This window comes from Uloborus diversus, chromosome 7, assembly GCF_026930045.1.
Source record: "Uloborus diversus isolate 005 chromosome 7, Udiv.v.3.1, whole genome shotgun sequence".
NCBI classification, from domain to species: domain Eukaryota; kingdom Metazoa; phylum Arthropoda; class Arachnida; order Araneae; family Uloboridae; genus Uloborus; species Uloborus diversus.
In genome coordinates this window covers 50,961,738-50,986,144 of record NC_072737.1, presented here as the reverse complement: position 1 = coordinate 50,986,144, position 24,407 = coordinate 50,961,738, and the positions used below count along the sequence as shown (strand labels likewise).

Here is a 24,407-nt window from a genome sequence, read left to right as displayed (position 1 = left end):
TATTTAACTTTTTGACATCCATTTGTCCTAATTAAATTACAATTTTAGTTTTGAAATCATATTTCAACCACAGTTGTTACACTAATTAGGTGAATTTTCTTTTTATATAGATAAATAATGATATTTATTGTCTAGACAAAACTGAAAATCATTAATGCTGTTTAGTTTCTTTTTTTTTCAATTTATTTATTTAATTATATTTATTTTTCTTCTTTTAATAGGCGACTCCCCTACGATAACAATTACCGATACCAGTGATAAAACTCTTGAACAGTCTTGCATATCCAATCGAAACTGTGCAGAAAACCTTTCCAAACCAATCACTAATTCAAGTGTGGGAATCAAGCATGTTACTGCAGCTGTAATTCCAACTGCACCCAAACAAGCTGTTCTTCGTGATGTCCATCCAGAAACCAATTGCTTATCCTCTGTACAAGACCAATCAAAAGTACTTGCGAACAGTGAGCATCTTTCCAACAGCAGTGAAATCAACCAAACGTTCTCAGAAAGACAAAATGTTAAGTTAGAGATGAGCGATTCTCCATCCCTCTCTGAGAAAAACATGTCACAGAATCCGATTCCAACAGCAGTAGCAAGTTCATATCCAAACAAAATAGCAAACAAAAGCTTGTCAACGAGTTGCAAAGTTAAGGATATTATTAAAAACTCTTGTCCCCTGAAGCAGACTCCTACTGATAGGTTACAAGACGTTTTACCTCTGAAAGTTACAGAAAGTGACACCTGTAACAGGATGTTAATGCCAAATTCACCCTCAAATCTGAGCTCATGTGTCACAACTACAACAGCCAGTCCTACCATCATGGCAAAGAGTCCTACCAAGCCTGGCAAAGGACAATTTGTGCCAATTGAAGCAGCAAGGAAATGCAGTCCTTTCAAGGAAGACGCTCCTGTGATGAAAGCTGAATTAGCCAATAGGTTAGATTGTGAATTTTCCCAGAAATCGAACAATTGGTCCAAAGCAACAGTGATGCCATTCAATTGGCAAAACAATGCTCATGACGATCAGGCCATCAACTTAACGGTCACAAAGAAAATTGTCAAGCCTGAACCCAGTGAACTTATTACATCTCATGCGCAAGAAATAACTCAATCATCGATGAAGCTGTCCTCTGAAAGTACTTTGTTGACTAATGCTGGAGTCATTGGTATTTGTCATCCAAACCCTAGTCCAATTGCAATGGGAAAAGTGAAAACTGCTCCCGCAGTTAGCTCCATCAGCAATTTTTCAGCAATTTCTGTTTTGAACCAACCTACAGAACAGACAACTGCTGAAGTTCACATTCTTAGAGCTTCCAAGAGTTCATTTCCTGTCGTGAGTAGAAATGCAACTCCACCAGCTCCACTTAAAAGCACCATTTCTCACGTTACATCCAACACAAGCATACGGGCAGTCAAAGCTGAGAGGCTGATGACCAAGAGGGGGAAGTTGAGCGAAATTGAAAAAGTTGGCCACAATGGTAGATCGACATTGGCTACGCTTGCTCCAAAACTGTCTAAAAGTAGGAGTTTTGGGAAAGACGTACAGACATCCCATACATTGTCTGCAGCTTCTTCAGTTTCATCTACTTCAATTGTATTTCCTGCAACTGGTAACATTTTTCACTATTGATTTATTGAAATTTTGTCTTAATTGCTTTTAGTTTCTTATTTAAACCAATATTTTTTTCCTGTGACAGTTAATCCTTGCATTCCTGTGGGAATAGCTATTGCTCAACAGAGGCAGGATTCCTCTACAGCTACTTCCATTGGTTAGTTAATTTCTATGTCTATTTTATTTTCATTAACCCTGCTAATGTATTGTTCTCAACAGAAGCTGTTATTGATTTATTACAAATTATTTGATATAATGTACTAATATTCAAATTTTTTCATTCAAATTTTAAACATACAAATACAAATGTGATGACCAGCAACACGCTCTGGGCCCAGAAAGGCTGGTCAGTTTATAAGTCCTCAATGAAGATCAATGGCCTTCTTAAAGCTGTATACCCCCTTACTCATTGCAGCCTCTTCTGGTAAACTGTTCCAAGTACCCAAAACCCTGCTAAAGTAGTATAATTTTTCCTAATTTTCAGGTTAGCCTGAGATTTAAACAACAAGGTATAAGAAAATTTCTTTTCATTTTTTGCTCTTCCTAGGAAATAAGATAATGCTACAATTTATTGCTGCAAGCATTCACTTTTATGACTCTAAAAGACAAATAAAAATTTTTGCTACCGTCATAAGCCAGGTTTTTAATACTTGTAAGAGTGTAATCTTCTTACTACAGAATATGGACAATTTTTAGTGCTTTCAAATGGTTGTAGGAATAAATTTAATATATTTTGTATTTTGTAAGCATCCCAAAGCTTTCAAATACGAAAAGTTAAGATTTTTCTTTTTTACTTCTTTTAAGAATAGTGCTGTATACCTACTTAATTTTTCAATTTTGAGTTGTAAAAATTATTTGATCTTGACCAAGTTAGATGAAATATGAAAGATACAAAGTTTTCCACAGAGGGGTTATATTACATGTTTGGAATTGTAACCAGAACCAGTGACAAGTTTTTACAACTAAGTTTGTAAATTAGAGAGTTATTAAAGTGAGTACCTGCTGTATTTTTAATGTAATAAAAACATTTTGTGCATTTAGAAAAATTTAAACTTTTTTTCTCATACTAAGTGCTTAGAATTTAAAGAAAATTTCTTTTTTTCAAAGAATAATGTTCTGATTGAAAACTCTTCAATCTTCATTTATAACAAACATATTGTGTCATTAAGGTATTGAATTAAAATGTATCAAATTCAAACCAATTTAGAAAAATATCAAAATTTAAAAATTTCTAAACATGTTTAGTAGATGTGAAATTCAAATAGTTCTACGAAACTGAACTTATTTAGATTGAAAAAATTTTTTTGATATAGTTTGTGAATGTAATGTTTACCACATTGACTTTAGTCATTTGCAAAATCTCTCCCAATAATACCTGTTTTTTGAATTTGATATTTTGAACTTGTTTAGATAGTTTTACAATTTGTAAACTTTTTCTTTATTTAGATTAATATTCTTATGTGCAAGTGTATGTGTGCAAATCTCTGCTGTCTTATTGAATTTGATTTTAGATTTCCATTGGATCTTGGACTTTTCAAAAATAGATGTTCTAATTAAATAATATTTATTGGACTTAAAAATAATTTTTCCCCTAGTTTTAAATGTGTTTTCATTATTTCTTCCTTGTTTCCCCCAATTTAGATGATGTTTTTATGAATATGTAACTTTTAATTATCATTATTAATATTGAGGTTTTACCTGAGTGTTGAAAAACTGCACAGTGAAATATCATTAAATGGAATATGTAGTTCGGTGTTTTTCTGTAAATTACTTGGCATATTTATGAAAATAGCGTTCTGCATTTTAATCAAATTACCTAAATAGAGACTTTAGGGCAGGTTTTGTTTTACAGATTAACCTCTGGGCGACATGGAACTCCACAAGTTTTTATGTTCAAAGAAATTGTCATTTTTTTATTATTATTTAGGCTGATATTCATACAAAACCTAATAGCATATATTTGTTTCTAAATTTCTTGAGACATTTAGTGTAAACTATTGAAATACATTTTCTTTCAGTACCCCTTCCCTGCGAAATTTATACAGTGGATCCAAAAATCATGGGACATTTCTGTTATGCCTTACAAAAAACTTTGAAAATCATTGAAAATCAGGATTTGCGCTATTGTTTTATATTGTTCAACAGCTTTTTATACTCTGCAACTTAATTTTAAATTAAAGTATTAAAAAATATTTTTAATTGATCTTTCCCCCAACCCCCCCCCCCCCCCCATTTAATGGAAAATATTATTTATTTGTCTGAAATATTTTCCCTAAAATATAATGCTTATTTCATTAATGTAGCTCAAAAGTTACATTTGATTATTCTGATTTTATAGTGGCATAAATTAATCACATAAACTTAGTGCAAAATTAATTTTAATAAAGTGCAAAAAAGAAAGATAAAAAATAAAGTGTGTTTTTAAGCTATCAGAAAAAAAATAAAAAGAAATAAATAATAATATGAAGCTCAAAAAATAAACGACTAATCAAGTGGTAAATTATTTATCACTAATTTTGAATAATTTGTTATTGTGTGGTTTGTAACTAATTGCCACAAAATAATATTTTAATTGTTAGTTTTAATTAAGTAGTAAATGAACAACCAAATGCTAAAGAAATCATCACTATTATTATTTTGAATGCTATTTTATGTGGTTGGTAAAATAGTTGCCATGAAATAATATTTTAATGGCTATTTTTAATGAAATAGCTCTAAAAATTACAAAATACCTAGAATAAGAATTAGAATTTACCTAAATTTAATGCAAGCTAGAAAATCTAGATTCAGAGCAAAAAAAGTAGTTTGCATTTTTGCCCCTCTTTCTTTTTTAAAAAGGTATTGTTTTTAAAAAGTTGTATATTTCACTAAAATGTGTTTTAAATATCTATAAAATTGCATCATGTCCGAAATTGCCTTGTTTTCAAATATATCAAAATAATCTGAAACATCCGTGCTCTATACATGATCCTTGTTAGAAATAAATAGGGAAGTTAGAATTTTTCTAGTGTACTAATTTTGAGAATTAATGTAGATTTTATGAGGGCAATTCGGAAAGTAACCGCCATTTGGACATAACGCTGGAAGTACGGTTTGGAGCACCCTCAATCGATTGCACGAGCAATCTTTGATTCAGTAAGCTTCCAGTGGGAGAGTGAGAGTGTTGTAGGTGTTTGCTAGTTATAGCGTGACAAAATGAGTGCCGCCATAGAAAGTCCCGCGAAATGTGAGGAGTGATAAGATTTCTTTCCAAAACAAACGTCGTGGCCTATTGAATTCTGGGGTTGTGCTTCTGCACGATAACGCACGCCCTCACACTGCTGTAAGAACGCAAGATCTTTTGAGCAAGTTCAAATGGGATATGTTTCCCCATCCTCCCTACAGCCCAGACTTGGCTCCTTCTGATTACCATATGTTCACTCAATGAAGAAGTGGCTTGGGGGACAACATTTCACTGACGACAAGGAACTTAAAAACGCAGTGACACATTGGCTTAAATCGTAGGCGGCCGCTTTTTATGCAGATGGAATTGATAAATTGGTAAAACGGTATGACAAGTACCTAAATAATAGCGGCGACTACGTTGAAAAATAGAGGAGAGTTGTACCTTTAAATATGTAAATAAATGTTTTTCCTCTGTGCTGGTTTGTCTTATTTACAGAGATTCGGAGGTTACTTTCCGAATTACCCTCGTATATTGCATTGTCTCATGAGCTGTTAGTTGAACTTTAATACAGTAATAACTACTAGTGCTTTTATCCTTATTTCCATTGATTTTCAAGGTGTTTGTGTGGTATAAATAGGATTGCCCTATTACTTATGGAGACTACTGTAAATGTATATAGCATTACGAACTGTAAAAAATATTTTTACAGTTTAAATTTTTGGCTCTTACTCTCTCTCTCTTTTTTTCAGTCTACAGTCGGTTTTGGACTTCGCGGGGATCGGACTAATAGAGAGCACCTGTCGATTCCCTAAATTCTTAACCGTGTGGGAGAACAGGACTGTGTCCTTAAATTCCCAAAATACGAGGGCGTGTTTGGGAAAAAAACTTCTACTCTGATTTATTTAAAACAATTTTCTATCATTTATAATCGCATGAATGTGTGGTCCAAAAGGTTTGTTTTCGGTGCATTCAAAAAAATTTGCCTAAATTTTTATTTGGCCAAATAAAAATTAATTCTTTTACCCTCTTTAATTGTTTAAATTTTAAATTTAAGGACTGAAATTAAATTATTGCTTTCGGACAGCCCCAAATTTATGCAAGAAATCACTTTTCTGTTCAGTTCATTCAAGTTTAACCTGTGATTTTTTTAAGGAACTTCTTAGGAGATATTGGGTGATAAAATGCATTAAAATAAAGGTTAAAGAAATTTCTTTGCAAATAGTTATTAGAGTAGCAGAAATTATATAACTGAATTGGGAGAAATCTATTGCAAATTAGTTTTCTGAATCATGAGACATATTTAGTCTTTAATTTTAATACAGACTCACTAATCGGAATGAAGTACATTGAGGATTCAGTTTTTCTCGACTTGAAAACTATATTATGTTAGTAGAAATCGTGGAATTTGATAGGAATAATGTGGGAATACCATACTACACTATGACAATAGGAAATATGTCGTCATTGTTACATTAGGCAGTGGCGTATTTATACTTTTTAGGGCCCGCCAACAATGTATTTTTGAAGACCATTTTTTCTAATGTAAACTATTTTGTCCTGTACCGTTTTGATCCCTTTCGGGACCCTAATGTTGTAAGAGCCCCTAGCAATTGCTACATATGCAACATAGTTAGTCTGCACTGATAGTAGGTCAGTTCAAAACAGCAGTATTGTGAATAGAAATCATATCTTACTTTTTGCTATGGTGGTAGGATTTTTTTCTATTGATGTTTCACTATGATAAAATAGCTATAATGGCTTTGACATTATGAGTCTATAAGTAGTAGTTTGATATTTCATAAGCTACAAGACCCGTGAAATAGATGTTTCTTGACCAAATGCTGGGTTTATCTTCTTTTTTTTTTTCTTTTTAGCTTTTTGAATAAGATGTATATGAAATACAAACATTTGCACAAATATTACAATAATGAGATGCTATGATGAGATTTCACTGTGTATTTAGTTAATTAGATAATGGTTTACTTATATGTTGGTCTCTGAATAAATCACTGAATAAATCTAAAATGGATTTATATCATTTAGCGACCTTTAGTTTACATATGACAATTTGTTTTTTATTTGAGAAATAAATTAACCTACTGCATCTGAGTTTTGAGTTAGAAACAAAAGGTTTTTTTCACCCTTGGATTCATTTTGAGCAAAAATATGAAACCTAAACCAAGCATTTTTTTCACCTTTGGTTTCACTTTGAGTTACTTGCAACTATACAACTATTAGGTAAAATGTGAAGACTTATTTATCCAGTATATTTCTTGTTATTGGTAATTAACTGACAGCAAGATCTTGGTGTTGATTCAGATTAAATATTGCAATTTAAAAATGACGTCTTTGCCAAAGGCATTGGATTGAACATTTACAATTTTTTCATGCAATATGTTCATTCATATTTTGTTTTGATTGTTCAGCATTCTCGATTGTGTTTTAACAGATGGTGAATATTATGAAGTTGAAATGTTAAGATAGTTTTACATTATAGAAATCTAACACCCGTGTAGATTTGCATGAAATATGCATTGATTTTAATTTATTGATATACATAATGTGATGAAGATACTTAATACACATCACTGACCTAACAGTATTGGTAGCTTCATCATGAGATGTACCAATGTTATGTATTTGCTGCATTTAAGTTGAATAATTATTCCTATTCATCTTTTCTTTTTTTTTTTTTTTTTTTTCATGTTGTTTATTAACACATGTTCTCACTCTTGCATTTTTCTTGCATTTATTTGTGGCTGTAATTTCTGATATGCATGCTTTCTTCTTCATCACTTTTCTTCTTTTAATTTTTTTTTTTTTGTCATAGAGCAGATATTACTCTTTGGAGAGAGTGAGTGCTTAGGTTTGAAAATTGTGTGCAAAAAACCTCAAGATTTTTGCCCACAATGGGGTAGTTTTCAAAATTTTAAAAGTATTTTTTTCTGAAAGAGCATGTTTAAAAACATAGGATCTGACAATTTTTTAAATAATTATAGTTTAATATTTTTAAAAAATTACTTAAATTGGTGCCCTTTCTGTCAAATGCAATCACAAATGATGAAATGCCATTCAATGTTGCCATTCACAGAACAAAATATTTAATTCGCATCTTTACTCACGTGTATTGGCAACGATATGGTTGATAGCTAGCGTAGAGCGCAATTTTTATTCTCTGCTTGATTATCATAACATGAAAAGGTAGGTGAAAGATGCGCCAAATTACATTATTTGTTATGTCATAAAGAACACGCCTTGTTTGAAAAATCGGCCATTTTGAAAAATTAATTTAAAAAGAACTGTTGGGAAATTGAAAGTATTTTCTGGGTCCATGTATTTTTTTTTTTTTTTTTTTTTTGCTTATTCTATCCATTTCAATGACTAAAAGTAATACTTCTGACTGAAGAAAACCACCCCATTACTCTTTTGGCATGATTTGTTGTCAAACATTTATTGCCTTATTCTTTGAGAATGATTGTTAAATGGTTCACGTTACCACCGTTTTTGTTATATGAGTATTATTTTCAGTACTATATTGAATTAAATGAGTCTGCTTGCATTGCAGAAAAACACTGAGCAAGTAGGCAAACATATACAAGTGTTGCAGATCTATAAATAAACAATATTAAATATGATCTGTTCGTGGAAAAGGTAGACCCAAAGTAAATAAACAAGTTTTCCGGAGATTTTCCACTAATGACCACTTTTTTTTTGAGTAAAAAAAGGAAACTAATAGTATTCGAATTGCCATCTGCTTGGCAGCAATTTGTTCGTTTCCAAGCCAAACATGTGATTGACGTCGCCAAATGGCGTTTTCTTTGTTTACTTCTAGTCTATCTTTCCCATGAACACAGAATCGAGGAAGAAGAAAGAATCTCAGTCTTATATTGTGATATATTTTATTAAAAGAATAAATAAAATTAGAAGAGAAAAAAGTAAAATCTACTACAACGATTATTAAGGATGCAAATGCCAATTATTAGCTGAGATGGAAACAAGCTATCGTTGATTACTATTAACTAGAAGCTCTTTCCCTAGTCATATGACACATGACTACCTCTAAATAATAGAATTATGCTCTCTCTCTCTCTCTCTCTCTACTGATTTCTGCTCTATGGTTTCTGTCCCTTGTGTTTATTTTTAAACTCATAAAGCTCTAAAATATCTTTCCAAATTTTGTTTCAATTACAATTTATCTGCACCTTTCAAACTACCACCTTATTGTTAATGTAGAGTCTTGTTTTTATATTAATAAATCAGATGGTTAACTTTCTTCACTCCTTCTCTCCTTTAATTACAAATTTTAAAAATAACAAAAGAAATTAATTTAAAAATTGACAAAAACATATTTTTTATTCTGAAAGGTTTTATTTTGAAAAACAAAAAATTGATTTATTATTTTGCTTTTATTTTCAGGAAAATCTCAAGCAACAGTACCGTCTAGTACATCGAATGTTATATCAAATAACTCGCACTTAGCATCTAGTCGTGTTGCCACTGAAATACAACCTCAGGAATTAATAAGGTACAGCATATTGATTAGTTAATAATTTCTGCTGTAGAGATAGTTTAAAACAGAAAGTATGGATAATGCAAATACGAACGAGAGGATTAGTAGCTGGCTTTGGGACTGGGTAAGGTGGTCCTAGTCAAATCACAACCATAGCAAAGAGAGGATATTTTTGATTACGTGATTTCTTTGTCCAAAATTCTTCAGCAATATCTAAGCAAATTTGTTTGGGAACGATAAAGAATAATTGTAAATGAATAATTATTTTTAAATCTTTAAATTTTAAGTCAAATATTTTTTTTAAGAACATTTCTTAGAATTCTTCTTTTACGTATATTGAAAACAGATCTTATGAGAGAGAACATGACTTTTCAAACTGCTACAAAAATGTAAAAAAAGTGTTATAAATAATAATATAATGAGAGGGGGGGGGGGAGTGTGTAATGTTGCCTTTATATATCCTAAATTTTCTGTAAAGCTCGTTATTATTTAATTAAAAAAAATATATTGACTGTGTTTGTCTCTAATGCATGTTATTATTTTCCTTGTATGGTGTATTATTTTGTGTTTACTTGTAACCTTTGTTTATTTTAATTTTACTGTTAACAATCATTATTCTTTCATGGATGTAAATTTATCCTGCTTTAGGGATCAAAAAAGCCAAGACTTATCTTGTTCCAACAATCCAACACCTGTGGATGCTAATCTTCTTGTCACTCAAGGTATGTTGCTCAATGCTTTTTTTTATTAAGCAAGATAATACAGAAATAAATGGTAGCAAGAGTAATCTATATATTTTTAATTGTTATTGTTGAATGTTATGACTAAAAAGTTTGAGCAGATGAAACTCAAGTGATCTTGAAATAGAGAGCGTGCATCCCTAACATGTGATTTCTTTTCTGGAAACAACATTTCAATTAAATTTCGATAATTTTTGTTTTCTGAGGACCTGCTCTAGGGATTTCAAATTGTTTGCTTACTAGCCAAATTTTAACTGTAAAATGCCAAGTCTTAGCCAAAAACTTAAATTTATTAAAATGTAATTGTGAGTTTATAATGTTTTTTTTTAGAAAACTTCAATCAGAAATCAAAGGAATAATTTTATAAAATATATACAATGCAAGACCTAAGTTTAATAAACAATTAACAACATTGCATAAAACATTGAGTTTCAACTTCGTTGCTATTTTTTGTCTTGCAGAATTTCTAATTATCATTTTGCAGATTGAGGGGAAAACCTTTTTTTTTTTTTTTTTTTTTTTTTTTTTTTTTTTTTTTTTTTTTTTTTTTTTTTTTTTTTTTGTGTAAATTTCTGAGGGTTTTGCTTTTGCCAAATCAGAGTTTCTTTCACCGAATTTTCAATTTTATTGCGCTTAGCTCGGTAGCGAATGTTTAGTGTGGCCCTGGCAGGATACTAATAGATTAATGTACATTTGAATTTGTTTAGGACCTACGATTGTCTCTCGCCAATGGGAGTCGGAAGCCCTGACCAGGACAGCGATGCCATCTCCTTGGGTGGCGCATGGGTCCATTGTTGCCCCTGCTGTTTGGTTAGGGCAAGGGGCCTATGCTGCAACTACAGCTCCCACCTCAAACAATGTGCCAAGTGTCGCGATGAATCCCCTGGATTCATCGCCGATTTCTCTACCGCCGGGCGGTTACCAGCTTGCACGAGATTCTATCACTGGACACTTGTTGTTGATACCAACTGCTAATATAGGTAAGTAGTATTTCGGTATAATGCCTCTTTAGCAGACAAACAGAATGTTTGGTTTGGCCCAGTACTTTAATATTCGACAACGGAATAGTAAACCGAAAGAGAAAATACTATAATGTAAAATGTTAATTTTGTTGCTTTTCAATTTTCTAAATCTCATGACACATTACATTAACCTTGTTATCTCTAATTCATTCAAATATGAGACAGTAGCCAAAAGAAAGAAATTAAACACGTTATATTTAGTGTTTATAAATATGTAGTCCATTAAAGACTATTTTTTAAAGAATGCAGCTAAAAAAGTTTCAATTTCATAAATATTTAAAAAGATGATTAATAATATTTGAGAAAACACTTGTGTAATAGAAACTTTTGTCATGTTTTAATTTCTGAAGTTTTACACCGTATGAAATATTAAGTATCGTTAACAAACTAATTCAATTAGTTATTTTAATCAAAGTTTAATAACAAGAAACTAGGTTTGCACAAAATAGATAAGATTTTCTGTTATAAACAGACATAAAATAAAAATATCACACTTAAAAAAGTTTTACTGAATATTCAGTATTCAGCTTAAGATTCAGTTGGAAATTTAATCAAATGGTAGGTATTCGAAAAAATATGGTATTTAGTGCACCCCTAATCACTTCACAATGAAAACGAACTGTCTTTTGTCATTTAAGCCACTGAAAATATCAAAGAAGTTTAAGAAAATAAAGCTAGAAATATAAAAATTCTTTCTAAATTCGAAGAGAAAATCAGGAACATTTTATCTTTTGCACAGAATGGGGGATATAAGATTTAAAATGTGGAAAGCTCCAGCAAAATGAGGTTTATTTCAAGACTTTTGTAATAATTGCAAATAAGGGCATATATAAAACACTGCACTATTGATATGTTAAATATATTATTGCCATAAAACTTAATTAAAATGGTTTCTTGATCTGTATTTTTTTTTTTTTTAAACATTTTAAGTTTTTTTTTTTTTTTTAAATCTTCTATGTTGTAAAACATAAATGAAGATTAGAAATATTGATAAGATTTTTTTTTGGGGGGGGGGGGGGCGTTGCTTAGAAGTATCATTTTCGAGTTCAAGAAAAAATATTGGCTTGCAAAAAGACTGATTAAAATCTGTCTTGAATTCTATGGAGATTTTGTGAGACAGAAAATGTTACTAATAAATTATGGTAATGATTACTGAAAATAATTAATAAAAAATAATTTAAAGCTAATTTTTTATCCACAGAATTAATGGATAGACCTTCAGTGTGGCCATCTTTTAATTCATCTACTGGTAATCTGCCTATTCAGCAGCTTGTAACACAGCAGCAGCACACACAGTTTGAGCAAGTTATTCCACAGGTGAGTATTTTAACAAGCTTAAACTTAACTCTAAAATAGAAATGTAGCTAAATTTCAAACACATGTGCATGATTTAATCTTTGTTATTTATTTTTAAAAATTTATATTTCACTCAAACTATCAAGTGAGACATCTGTAAATTGTATATACAGGTACTGAGAGTTTTTCATTATCAAGTACCTGTTTTTAGGTGTAGATTGCTGTAAGATGAAAGTTAATCATCTTTTGCCATTTTGAAACTTTTATTTCAAAACTAGATGAATGCACTTCAGTAACAATATTAATAATAATGCCCAATTAGATTTCTCCGCTAGCGGTGTGACAACACATTATAATGATTAAGGATTGTACACAATCACAAATACAGTTCTACTACCCCTACACAAATACCTACGGATGCATGTGTGACATATTTTTAACACATATAATTCATCTTTTGCTTGGTTTATAGGTGTCATTTGGCAAATCCTTTCTTACAGGCGGGTATAGAAACCACCACATCAGCAGCTACATAATAAACAGAAGATCTTTTAAAGTCAACTGGAATTTTTGTGACCTTATGAAAAAGTTCATTGTGCATTCATACCTCATAGTCATTCATAAATGTTTTTCAAAAGAAATAGAACAGTGTTGCCACTCTCCTCCCCCCTACCCTACACAAGCTGTCCTGGAGCAGTGCAGTGCCCTCAGGCAACCAGCCAGAGAATTGTACAAACCTGGGAATTGTCTGAGAAGCATGTGCTGCTCAAGTCCTAGCATTCCTTAAAAGTAGTTGTGCCATGTGTGACATATATTTTTTTTCCCCCCATTTGTAAAATTTTATGTACGTAATTGTTGCACTAAAATCTGCTGTTTTTGAACCATCAGTGACACCCACCCTCTTATAATGGTACTTATTTCAACTAGAGTTGTTCTGTTTTTGTCTTTGTACATTTTGACAACTCTAGAATACTTTGGAAAGTTTAAAAACTAAATTGAATTATGTTTAAAATAATTTCTTTTTCAAGCTCTGCCAAATGTTTTTCCTGACTACAATTAAAAAGTTTTGAATAAAAGCCTGACTTAATAATTACAAAAGAAAAAAAAATCCTTCGATTTCTTCATCAAAATTAAATTTATTAATATTCTTATTTTTATTACAGACGGATTCACTGAAAACTTCTGAAGGAATTGAAAACAGTTGCAGCATAACTACATGTGACCTTTCAAGTACACCAGTGAAAGGAGAAGATAAGGTTGAGGATGTCAGTGGGCAAGTGCCAAGTGTACCTCTGGCTCATGGGCAGACGTACGCTTTCGCCACTTTCCCCACTCAGTGTGACCCGTCTAGCTTCTCTTATGTTCTGCAGTCGTCGACAGTCATGCATCTCGCTCATACGCAAACAACTGCATCAATACAAACGGAATCTGGGAGGCGATCTCAAGGAACATCCCCTCTCCACTGTGCAACCCCCTCTCCTCCTCCAAATACTTGTTCTATTCAGGTATCCGTCACGGAAGACGAAGAGGAAAGTGACAATGATGGTGAAGGCGTGGCCTGCTCCGAAAGTACAGAAGTCCAGTTATCCTGCCAGAACCAATCTGTTACCATGGCAATCCAAGTGGACATGGATTCACAGACCAATTCAGAGGAGGAGGAAGAAGAAGAGAGAAAGTCAGTCCCTGAAAAGGTAGAAGAGCTTAAAATTGAAATGTCCGATTCTGCGAACCAGACTGACTCTCTTCATTCCGAGAGTCCGAAATCGGAAGTAGAAACGGAAGATATTGGTGAATGTCTTCTCAGTTTTTCTTCCAATCAAAATAATGGACAAGTTGAAACTGTAAAACCTGTAATGGAAGTGATTCCTGAAAGCAAGAAATCTCAAGTAACCGAGCAACCGCCTGCTGCTTCGGCTGAAAGCGTAAAAGAAGCTAATGCTGAGTTAGAAATCATGACATCAGAAACAGAATTGGCTCCTTCTTTACCGGTGGAGAGCAAACCGGTGATGGATTTCATCGATCATCATGGTCTTAATCTTTTGGTAGATAGTATTGAAGAATTTGCTTCAAGGGAACAAGAATCACATGATAAAGAGAACATTGATGTGAAAACCACCACAGAAAACTCGAAACAGACTTCAGAAGAGAAAAAGGATGATGCTTCATCTCAGCAGTGTGAAACTGGTAAAGTACTGAGTGGCCGGGTTCCTGAAAAACCTTTCGTGCCAACGTACAAAACCATTGACACTTCATGCACTGACGGCTTGGGACTGCTTTGTGCTCTTGCGGAGCAGAGGTTTTTCGAAGAAGCTTTGAATGATGATAATAAAGCAAAGACAACAGCTGATGAAAAACCAGATTGCTATAACTTTGAAGAAGAAAATGATTGTAGTCAATCAGGCAGTTGTCCCACAAATGATCAAATGGAGTTATCGAGTTCCAATTCCTCTTCACAACACTCATCCAGGTCATCATCACCTGATCATAGAGAAGCAACAGAACTAGAAATGCGATTGCGTCTGGCCGAACTACAAAAGAAATATAGGCAAAAGCAGCGTGAATTAGAGCTTCTCAGAAAGAGCAAGGAGAAAGAGTATGTACTATACAATTTTATTACATTTAGTTTTTTACTACTAAAACTAATTTTTTAGAAAATGCCGAGTGCAAAATAATTCTGTGCGGCAATTAAAAAAATCCTGGTAAACTGACATATATATTAGAATATTTGTTCTGCCCAATCAATCATTTGTTCGGCCTTAACAATGTTTTCTGCATTTAAACACTGATTAGATTGAGAAAGATATATTCATTCCTAAACCTATTCTTCAGTATATCAGGAAAGTCTTTCCATAAAAAAACATTTTTCCTCTCACCTTAATGTTCTGAGCACTATGAAGAATTTTTTGCTTGTTATGCCTGCATTGTTTTTCTTTTCTTTCTATCTTCTTTAGTCATTGTGTTTGGAGGTAACTTAAAAAAAAAAAACCTCAGTCATTTTTTCAGTTGATGACTCTAAAGTGTAAAATAAAAAAGTACTTGATTTAATTGATATATTTTTTTAATGATTTCATTGAAATCTTGAAATCTCACGGTCTAATATGTGTATCTTGTCTGAATCTGCACTGGGTGCAAACTGTTCAAGAGAATGGTGACATTTCATATCCTGAATATACATTTAAAAAAAAAGAAAAGTTTAAAATGTTTACTAATAATATAAAGCTGAAGAATTTGTTTGTTTGAACGCACTTATCACAGGAGCTACTGGTTCAAATGGAAAAATTCTTTTTGTGTTGAATTGTCCATTTATTGAGGAAAGGCTATAATTTGTTGATATTTTTAATTAGAAAAAAAGTTATTCAATGTTTTATGTGATTTTTAGCAGCTTTTTGAATTTTTTACCCCACAGACCCCGAACCAATTGTGCCAGGAAAATATTTTTTGTACTGAAATGTGGGATTTTTTTTTAAGTATGGTGAAAAAAAGTTTTTACACATAGAACAAGTTTTGTATTTTTTATGAATTTTTGAAGAAAACCTTTATTTTGCATTTTTTTCTGGAATTAACTTTTTTTAAACTCATCCCATAAAAAAATAAAGGCCTATTTTCTGAAATTTAACTATGTAATAGTGAAACCTTTTCACCTTCTTCAGAAAAAAAAAAGTTTTCAAAAATATGCAATCTTCAATTTAGGATGATCTTTGCGTCATGGAAATGACGTCATGGCCACTTGATCCAACTGCAGCCCTTGCTTTTGCTTCTTTCTTTATTTCCATTTAGGAAATTTATTCATCCCCCCTTCCTCCCAACGTTTTACTGTTATTTAACATTACATATGAGTGCATTTGATACAATAAAAGACATGAGTTTTTTTTTTTTTTTTTTTTTGCACACTACGGGGAACACACTTTTTTTTTTCTTTTTGGTGCTATTTTAATTAAATAAATAAAGCGGGCCGTTTTTTGCATGATCTTCGTTTTACATACAGTGGCTCCCAAAAGTGTTCCTACACTTTGAAATTTTTTAGTAAAACCAAAATAACACTAAACTGAATTCAAATAAGAAGTCCAATATTTTTTCACATTGTTCCTTTGTCATTCTAAATAAAACCCTGTAATTTTTTCAAAATATTAATGGATCTTCTTTTTGAAATGGATCAAAAAACGAAAAGACAGAAATAGTACGCACAAAAGTCATCGTACACTCAGATATTTTTGATTAAATTCATGATTAAAACTATCATATGTCATTTTTTTATTATTTTTGCATTGTGATGACCCTTAAAAGTCACTTGGCTTTAATTTTTTGCTTATTTATTCCTTAATATTGTGCTTATTACTTTAAAATGGCTGGTATTCGTAAAAAACCACAAACACCATTAAAATTTGAATTTTTTCCTGACAGTAGCGGTAAAGTGGTTTGAAATGTCTCTAAATTAGTTAATTTATTCCATTCCATAGTAAAGAGCTTGATAAAATGCTTTAAAGAGAAGATTTGGATCGAAAACAATGTAAGAAAAGGTCAACCGGCAAAGTTGACAAAGCGTGATCTGAGATTTAGTTAAAACATTTATGAAAAATGCACATTTGAATGCTATAAAAGTTTCTGCAGAGTTAAATGAAAATTTTTACATTTAATTTTCACCTAAAATTGTTCGCCAAGTTCTCTGATTAGCTGGATTAAATGGGATCTCTTCCGCAGAAATTTTCTTGGCATTGCAAAAAACAGAAAGCTTACGCTTTTTGTCGCAAAATCAATGATAAATCAGCTCAAAACAATTTGGAGTTACATCTTACTTACAGATAAAAACGAATTCAACATTTTTAGTTAAATTGTTGTATAATTGTAAATAGAAGAAAAAAATAGGAACTTTTAATCTTAAGAACTTAGTTGGATCAGTTAATCAGAACGGTGAAGGTGTTCTTGTATGAGGGTGCATATCAGCATCAGGACTTGGTAGTTTGGAATTTTTTGATGAAATAATGAATCATGCTGTTCATTTAAATATTTTAAAAGCCAATTTTAAACTCTTAGCCAAAAAGTTGGTTATCAGAAACAACTTTGATTTTTATCAAGATAACAATAAGCAGCACACGGTTTTTAACGTTTGCATCTAGTGCCTCAAAAACTGTCCTAAAGTTTAGAAAATACACTTCAATCTCCAGATTTGAACTTAATGTAACGTATTTAGAGATATCTGGAGGCTAGATTTCGAAAATAGGCTTTAAAACGAAAATAGAGCTAGAAACAGTAAAACTCGAAGTGTGGTTGAACACTTACTCAGAAATCATGCCAAAAAAAAAGAATGAAAACTATTCCCAGACGGTTAAAAGGTGTTGTTGATACTGCATCATATTCTACTAAATAATAACTTAATAAAAAGTTAGATTGTTCAATGATATATAGACTTTTTTTAAAGTGTACAAAGACTTTTGTGAGATAAAATTTCTGGCACTTTTTGGTTTTTGATTTTTAAAAAAATAAATTTTAAGATTTTTTTAAAAATTTCATGTATTTTTGTTGAAAATTGATCATAATCTTATGATAAAATACCTATTCCAAAATATCCATTCTAACCAATGGATAGGGTCCTATTTCTTTGAAAGTCATAGGTGTACAAACCCTTTTGGGAGTCACTGTATATAGAAAAAGATTGTTAATTACCATTAGAAGTCTCCTTTGGGGCTTCTTCCATAGAAAGACAAACCAGCTGGTTGCCACAGGTGAATCTTTTTATATGTTTTGGCAAATAGTTTTAAATTCAAAAGAGACTTGAATAGGTTTTTGTTTTAAAGTGTGTATGCATTTTAGTTAAAGAAAAATGATTATTTCACATCAGAAGGTTTTTTTTTGGGGGGGGGGGGGGGGTGTGGAGGAGATAGATTTTTTTTTTCAACAGACTTCCTTTAGATTCTCAGCACCATCCGTGTGGGTACTGCTAGTTTTATATGTAATTATTGAATTTTATTTTACATTTATAAAATTTGTTTTCTTATTTCAGGAATGATGACGATTCATCTGCAGAAAAAATATCCAAAAGCAAAAAGTCTCTGCCTACCAACAGAAACCCATCAACCACCTCTCATTCAAAATCATCACAAAATGGCCATACTTTATTTGTAAAAAATTCAGTTTCCAAGCCATCACAAAGAAAGCCAAGTAAAATTTCTGATGCTGTGAAAAAGATGTGCAATGGATCAACAGTTTCACAAAAACCTGAAGTTTCAGAAGATAAGGTATGTTACTTTTCATTACAAAAGTACCATTATTTAAGTTTTGATATTTATAACTTACTTTTAATTATGATGTATGAAGTGGAAACTAATTTGTTTCTGAATGGTATGCTTTTTATTGTGAAATATATGAAAACTAATAAAATTAAATGTTTTATTTATTTAATTTCTAGGACATTTTTCTGTCCAAAATATTTTTATGTTTGTTAGACCATGAACTTCATCCTTACCAGAATTAATTACGTACTGTTTAGTATTTCTTGAAAAATGTTTATTTTCCTAAATGTTTGCCAGTGAATTATTATAGTTAGTTTTAAGCAAATGCTTTGTTAGTTTCTGAGACAAAGTTTAAGAGTAAAATAACTATTCAACCTCATAAGCTGTCATGTAATTGCCCCATAAGTATTTTAATTATTTAACCTTTTAACTGCTACTGACGTATTTTTATGCGTTGCTCAGCTGATGGTTCCTTGGACGTGTATACTACCTTCATCTGAAATACTATCATCTGCATTGTACTGCTGTTTGTAAAATCATTTCCAAAGCTTTGGAATGCAATGCAGTAAGCTAGACAGAGTATTTGAAGGATATTATTTTAGAGAAGAGGGGGAATTGGAGAGGGGGATGCTTCTGAAGCAGTAAAAGTAATAACTGTGCAGTTATTGCTTGTGTTTTTGCTTGAATAAAACATATTTTTTTTATTCTTCTGTTTTAGTTTACTGTTTGTAGTGGTTGATTTTATTTATCGGTGCACTTCTTCAATGTTGGTTAGTATGTGCGACCCTGCCTGCGGATGTATCACATATTAGACAAGTGTTAACTTCATTCTTTACTATACTTTTACTCGAAACTTAAATTTTTGAATTTGAATTTTTTTTTAATTCTTTATTTTGTGGAAGTAAACAATTTTTAGACAACAGAACTTGCAATTATGTTCCCTTAAAAAAATATCTGTGCTCCTGTGTAAAACAACTAGTACTGGGATTGAATCTTGCATGCTTTATTTGGCAGAAAAGGGTGAAGCATAGAAGTTTATTTTAACATTTTCTGAAAAGGAACAAAATGCAGGGATGCAGTATTTATTTACTTTTATGTTCTTGACTTTATAATTTCAATCGTAAACACCATTATTTGGACCGAATTCGTCAACATAATAAAACTGTTAAAGGGTTAAATTTTTTGCTGATAAAATTCAGTTAAAATTGCTTGCATAAAACACTGTTCAAGTAAATGTTAGGAAAACAAAAAGCAAATGACAATATTTTTCCCAAAAATTGAAATAATTTATTAATTTATCATTTTGTGCATGTATTTTGCATGCCAGAAGATCTAACCTTTTTAGAAAATAACTTTTTATTTATCCAGCTCTTAACGAAATACGTGTTTCATACTTTTATGTAAAGTTATCTGTTGAAAGTATTAATTTATATTTTGGATTTATTTTGTAGGATAGTTTCAAAGAAGGAAAAACTCAAGAATACAACGGTAATATTATTTAAAATTTGTTTCTAATTTATGTAACTTTTCATTTTTTCTTATGGTAAAGCAATCAATATTTTCTAATATAATTTCATGTGAGTAGGACAACTTAAAATGTATGAAATTAACAGCATTTTGAAATCTTATAAAGAGCGAGAATGCATCAAAAATCAAAATTTTTTCAAAGAACGAAAAAGCTTTAATGTTTTGATCCCTTTAAGAAATGCTTATGAAAGCAGCACACTGCCATTAAAAAAAAATTGAAAATCGTGTAATTTGCAAAAGAAATGTTTTGATAATTGCGCTCCATTGTTACTGTTCAGTCAAAACTGCATATAACTGATTCTTTTTTCTATCAAAGAAAAATCTTTTTAATGGTGAATATCCAGTTCTTCTTAAGAGATTTTAAAATCAACTCTTGCAATAAGTTTGCTGTTAACAAACTTATGCCAGTTTTGTTAATGAAAATGTTTTGTAAAGTCGATAATGTTAAGCACGCACATATGCTTCGAAATAGTGTCCGACTTTGTGAAAAATAAATGGTTAAGTTTGAACAATTTTGATGTCTTTGCTGCTTTTCAATTTTACAGCTAAACTTTTTAATTTATTACTTGCTTTCATTAATCAATTGTTTTATTTAGGAGATGAATGCAATAAAAAAGTACCAAGTATAACATTGGCTCATGGACCTAAAGTCTCACCTCCTTGCAGTGATTCAAATGCATCATCAAGTTCTCTTGATTCATCCAGTAAGTCTATGGTTAATAAATATTTTTATATGTAACTACTGTGAATGATTCACCATTTCAATTATTCATTAATATTACAAATTGTATTCTTTTCATTGGGAAGGTGTTTAATGTTTCATTAATTTCCTTTCCATACATTTTACTTTTTTCTATTCAATGTGTTTCAATAATAATTTAATGAAATAAAATTTTAATGTTCATCATCATCAGAGTTTCAATTCATTCAGTCTTTGAAATCTGACTTTATTTATGGAGACAATAATTAAAAATCAAATTAGCTTTCTTTCACGATTTTGATATTCAAAACTTACTCGCATATTTAAATTATTAGTACCAATCGAAAGAATGATTATTTGTTTTTGCATATGACTGGAATTATGACCTTTCTTAGAAATTTTAAACACACAAAACCTTTATTCACACAATTGGTAATGGACAGATTGACAGACGTGGAGAGAAAGCTCACGTTTAAAATATCTATCTGCTGCATTTTCTATTTGTTAACAAATAAAATACTTGTAATTGATTTTAGTAAGTTAGGTTTTTTAAGCGATTTTCAATTTTCCCTCTTGATTCTTCTTTTGCAACTACAAGAACTTAGTAGTTGGTATTAGTTTCCTTTTTCCATGTTATCTAAAAAATTATATGTTTTCTGGCCTGGGAGGTTTATTGTGTGGTGAGCTTGGAGTTTTTAATTTAATATTAGTGCTTGTTCATATCTTTTTTTTTTTTTTACTTTTCAAAAATGTTCAGTACACTAATAATCAAAGTTTTTAAGATGCAGTTTTTTATATATTTAACAAGTCTTGCAAAATTCTGCTGAATTAATTTCATGACTGCAACTTTTCACAAGCTTGTTTTACTTTCCAACATTACTTAACATTTGGTATGATTTAAGAAAAAAATCAGTGTACATGTTTGAATTACTTGTTTTTTATTATTTTTAACTTATTTTCATTGTATAAATGATGATGTTTTGAGCATCAAATTTCTTGACTGCAGGTTTAACTAAAAATTGCAGAGGCATTCACAAAAATGCGTACTTTTATGTAGGGATGCATTAATCTTTCATATAATTTACAGAAAAATATGTTTAACTTATTTCTAAATGCTCTTTTCTAGCTGAACCTTGCAATAAAAAGGCAAATAAAAAATTCAAAAGTGGTAACATTTCTGAATCCGAAAGCTCCAATAAAGAGGATGGGAACTTTAATTACGACAAAGTAAGTTTTTTACTTGTCTAAGCATCCATTATAATTTTTTTTTATTTCTATGAAGTATATTCAAACCTAATAGTTTCATCAATTATTAGTATTTTGATCAAATTCTATCTGTAACTGTTATTGACTTTTAACATTTTTAGAGTGTACATGTTGCGCATGTAATTATAATTCCGACAAACTTTTATAAGTATCCAAATATTTTGAATCATCATTCGTTTATAGAGTACTGTGAAATCAAAATAGTAATAAGAATGAGTAACAGCTAGGGAAATTAAAAAGCAATAATTAATTACAATGGTATGATTAAAATTTCTCATGTTTCCAGAAGGCAAGAAATATTTTCTTCAGTTAATGAGAATGAAACTATATAAAAACTATTTATTTATCACTTAGAGACATTTCTTTTTCACAAAAACGTTCACTGCCACCCAGAAAGAATTTTTCTATTTATTACTCTGCAAAATTTCAAACACATGCTAGGCTTTGAAATGAAGATAATCCTTGTATCTCTGTAGAAGTAATACTCTACTTGGAGCACTTAAAAAAATCACATTTAGGAAATAGTTTGTAATATTTTATATTCTGGATGATTAACAAGCCAATAAGAATTCACATATGTAAGATATTGCATCTTGTAAAAGGACATTTTCAACCAACAAGAGGCTCTGGGCCCATCTAGGCTTTTCCTAGTCAATTCATCAATCCCTAGTGAAGATTAACAGCCCTTTTAAAGCTATCTACCCACTTTGCTTGTTATGGTTTCTTCCGGTAGGGTGAACATAGGGTGAACATAGGGAAAACCAAGCGCCTGCAACCATTTGAGATTTGAATAGCTTAAAACCAAATTGACCTTTGGATCCATGCAAAAGTTTTGCCTAGTCAAAGTATGTTAATATTGATACAAGAAATTCAAATGATATGAATGTACATTACTTACTTTAATTCCTTCCCTTTTTAGGCTTGGTTTGTGCGAAGAAGTGAAAGAATATTTTTAAGTGATGCTCGAACTGTTGCAACGCCACAGCAAGCTGCCTCCAGCAATACTCCGGACAAAAATGCCAAAAAGGCTGCTAGTAATGTGCCTCAAAAACCAACCTCAGAGCAACCACAGAAAGAAAAGAAAGAGGTGAGGTTTTTCTTTTACAATTTCTTACAGTGTTCTGCTTAGAATTATACGAACATCTAGTTCAATTCAGCCATAAGTGCAAGTTTTTAATTTTTAATTTTATGTCAGTATTGCAATGCCAACATGTTGGACTTTCAATGAAATGCAATGAAAATTAATAATTAAGTTTAATTATATTTCATTTGAAAGTCCAACATGTTAGCCACCCACTATGAAATTAAAAATTTGCTCCTATGGCAGTATTGAACTGGATGTATGAATGTATATATGTTCACAAGATTCTTGTTTTAGAAAGGAAGAAGGGGTGGAGGTGGAAGGGATTCTGCTTAAAAAAGGAGGAGTTTGTCTTTGTTAACTAGCAGTAGAATACTGAATAGAGTTAAGAATTGAGTTTTCTCAAACTTTCGACTAAAACCAAGAAAGCTCGGCTTTTTTCTCAAATAAATTTGCGTTGCAACTTTTTAAATGTGAACTAAGACACATTTTGCTATGAACAAAAGTTTGTTCCGGGGGTTTTTTAAGGGGAGGGGAGAAACCTGAAAAAATGTCCATTACCGTAAACAAAGACACTTCATGAAAAGTATTGCAGTAAAATTCTTGCATATAATTCTTTTATGTGACTTTCATACATAATTACACACAATTTTTAAAAATTTCAATAATAATGTCATGTTATTTCATTTATCAAAGAAAATCCGTGAATGAGGCAAATCAGGATATTACATCAAAATGAAATTACATTAAAAAAAGAATTATTATCGATATTATTATTTTGAAAAAATAAATTTAAAATTGCAAAAGACATGTTTCTAATAAATGAAATATGCAATTTTTGCACTATAGGAAAATATACAGCTAAGTAACTATAAGATATAATTTATGAGCTACATATTCGCCACTGAAGCAAGAGAGTTTTGGAGGATTGATTTTAACCTTTATCTTTAGGTATCCAAACCAAAGACTCCAAAGTCTACTGATGAAAGTGATGGGAAAAAGGGGAAAAATAAAGACAATAGTAAATCTGTAAGGATTTTTATTTTCTTATTATTTATTGTTCTTGTTATTATTATTTTTCTATTTTATAGTTTGGTCTATGTGTCATGTTATTAACTGAATTAATTTTTCTCATTAGTTTTGCATAGGTTAAATTAAAAATGTTTATTTGTTATTTTATATTATCTCGACCTTACATCCAGGTATTGAAAATGGAGAGAACTGTTGAATAATTTCCACGCTGTTTTTTTAAAGAATCAA

The 24,407-nt window shown here is 31.0% G+C and overlaps 1 protein-coding gene across 1 annotated transcript in view; it reads left to right on the top strand.

Moving 5' to 3' along the window:
• The window catches only part of LOC129227065 (uncharacterized), a 252,824-nt gene that overhangs the window by 212,475 nt on the left and 15,942 nt on the right, over nucleotides 1-24,407 (top strand). Inside the window, exons 6-18 of the mRNA XM_054861710.1 lie at nucleotides 222-1,610; nucleotides 1,698-1,769; nucleotides 9,195-9,303; nucleotides 9,937-10,010; nucleotides 10,736-11,008; nucleotides 12,252-12,367; nucleotides 13,510-14,939; nucleotides 18,345-18,579; nucleotides 20,025-20,061; nucleotides 20,697-20,804; nucleotides 21,927-22,027; nucleotides 22,986-23,153; nucleotides 24,099-24,176. Of these exons, the coding sequence (XP_054717685.1) occupies nucleotides 222-1,610; nucleotides 1,698-1,769; nucleotides 9,195-9,303; nucleotides 9,937-10,010; nucleotides 10,736-11,008; nucleotides 12,252-12,367; nucleotides 13,510-14,939; nucleotides 18,345-18,579; nucleotides 20,025-20,061; nucleotides 20,697-20,804; nucleotides 21,927-22,027; nucleotides 22,986-23,153; nucleotides 24,099-24,176 (4,190 nt within the window). The remainder of the gene's footprint in view (nucleotides 1-221; nucleotides 1,611-1,697; nucleotides 1,770-9,194; nucleotides 9,304-9,936; nucleotides 10,011-10,735; nucleotides 11,009-12,251; nucleotides 12,368-13,509; nucleotides 14,940-18,344; nucleotides 18,580-20,024; nucleotides 20,062-20,696; nucleotides 20,805-21,926; nucleotides 22,028-22,985; nucleotides 23,154-24,098; nucleotides 24,177-24,407) is intronic.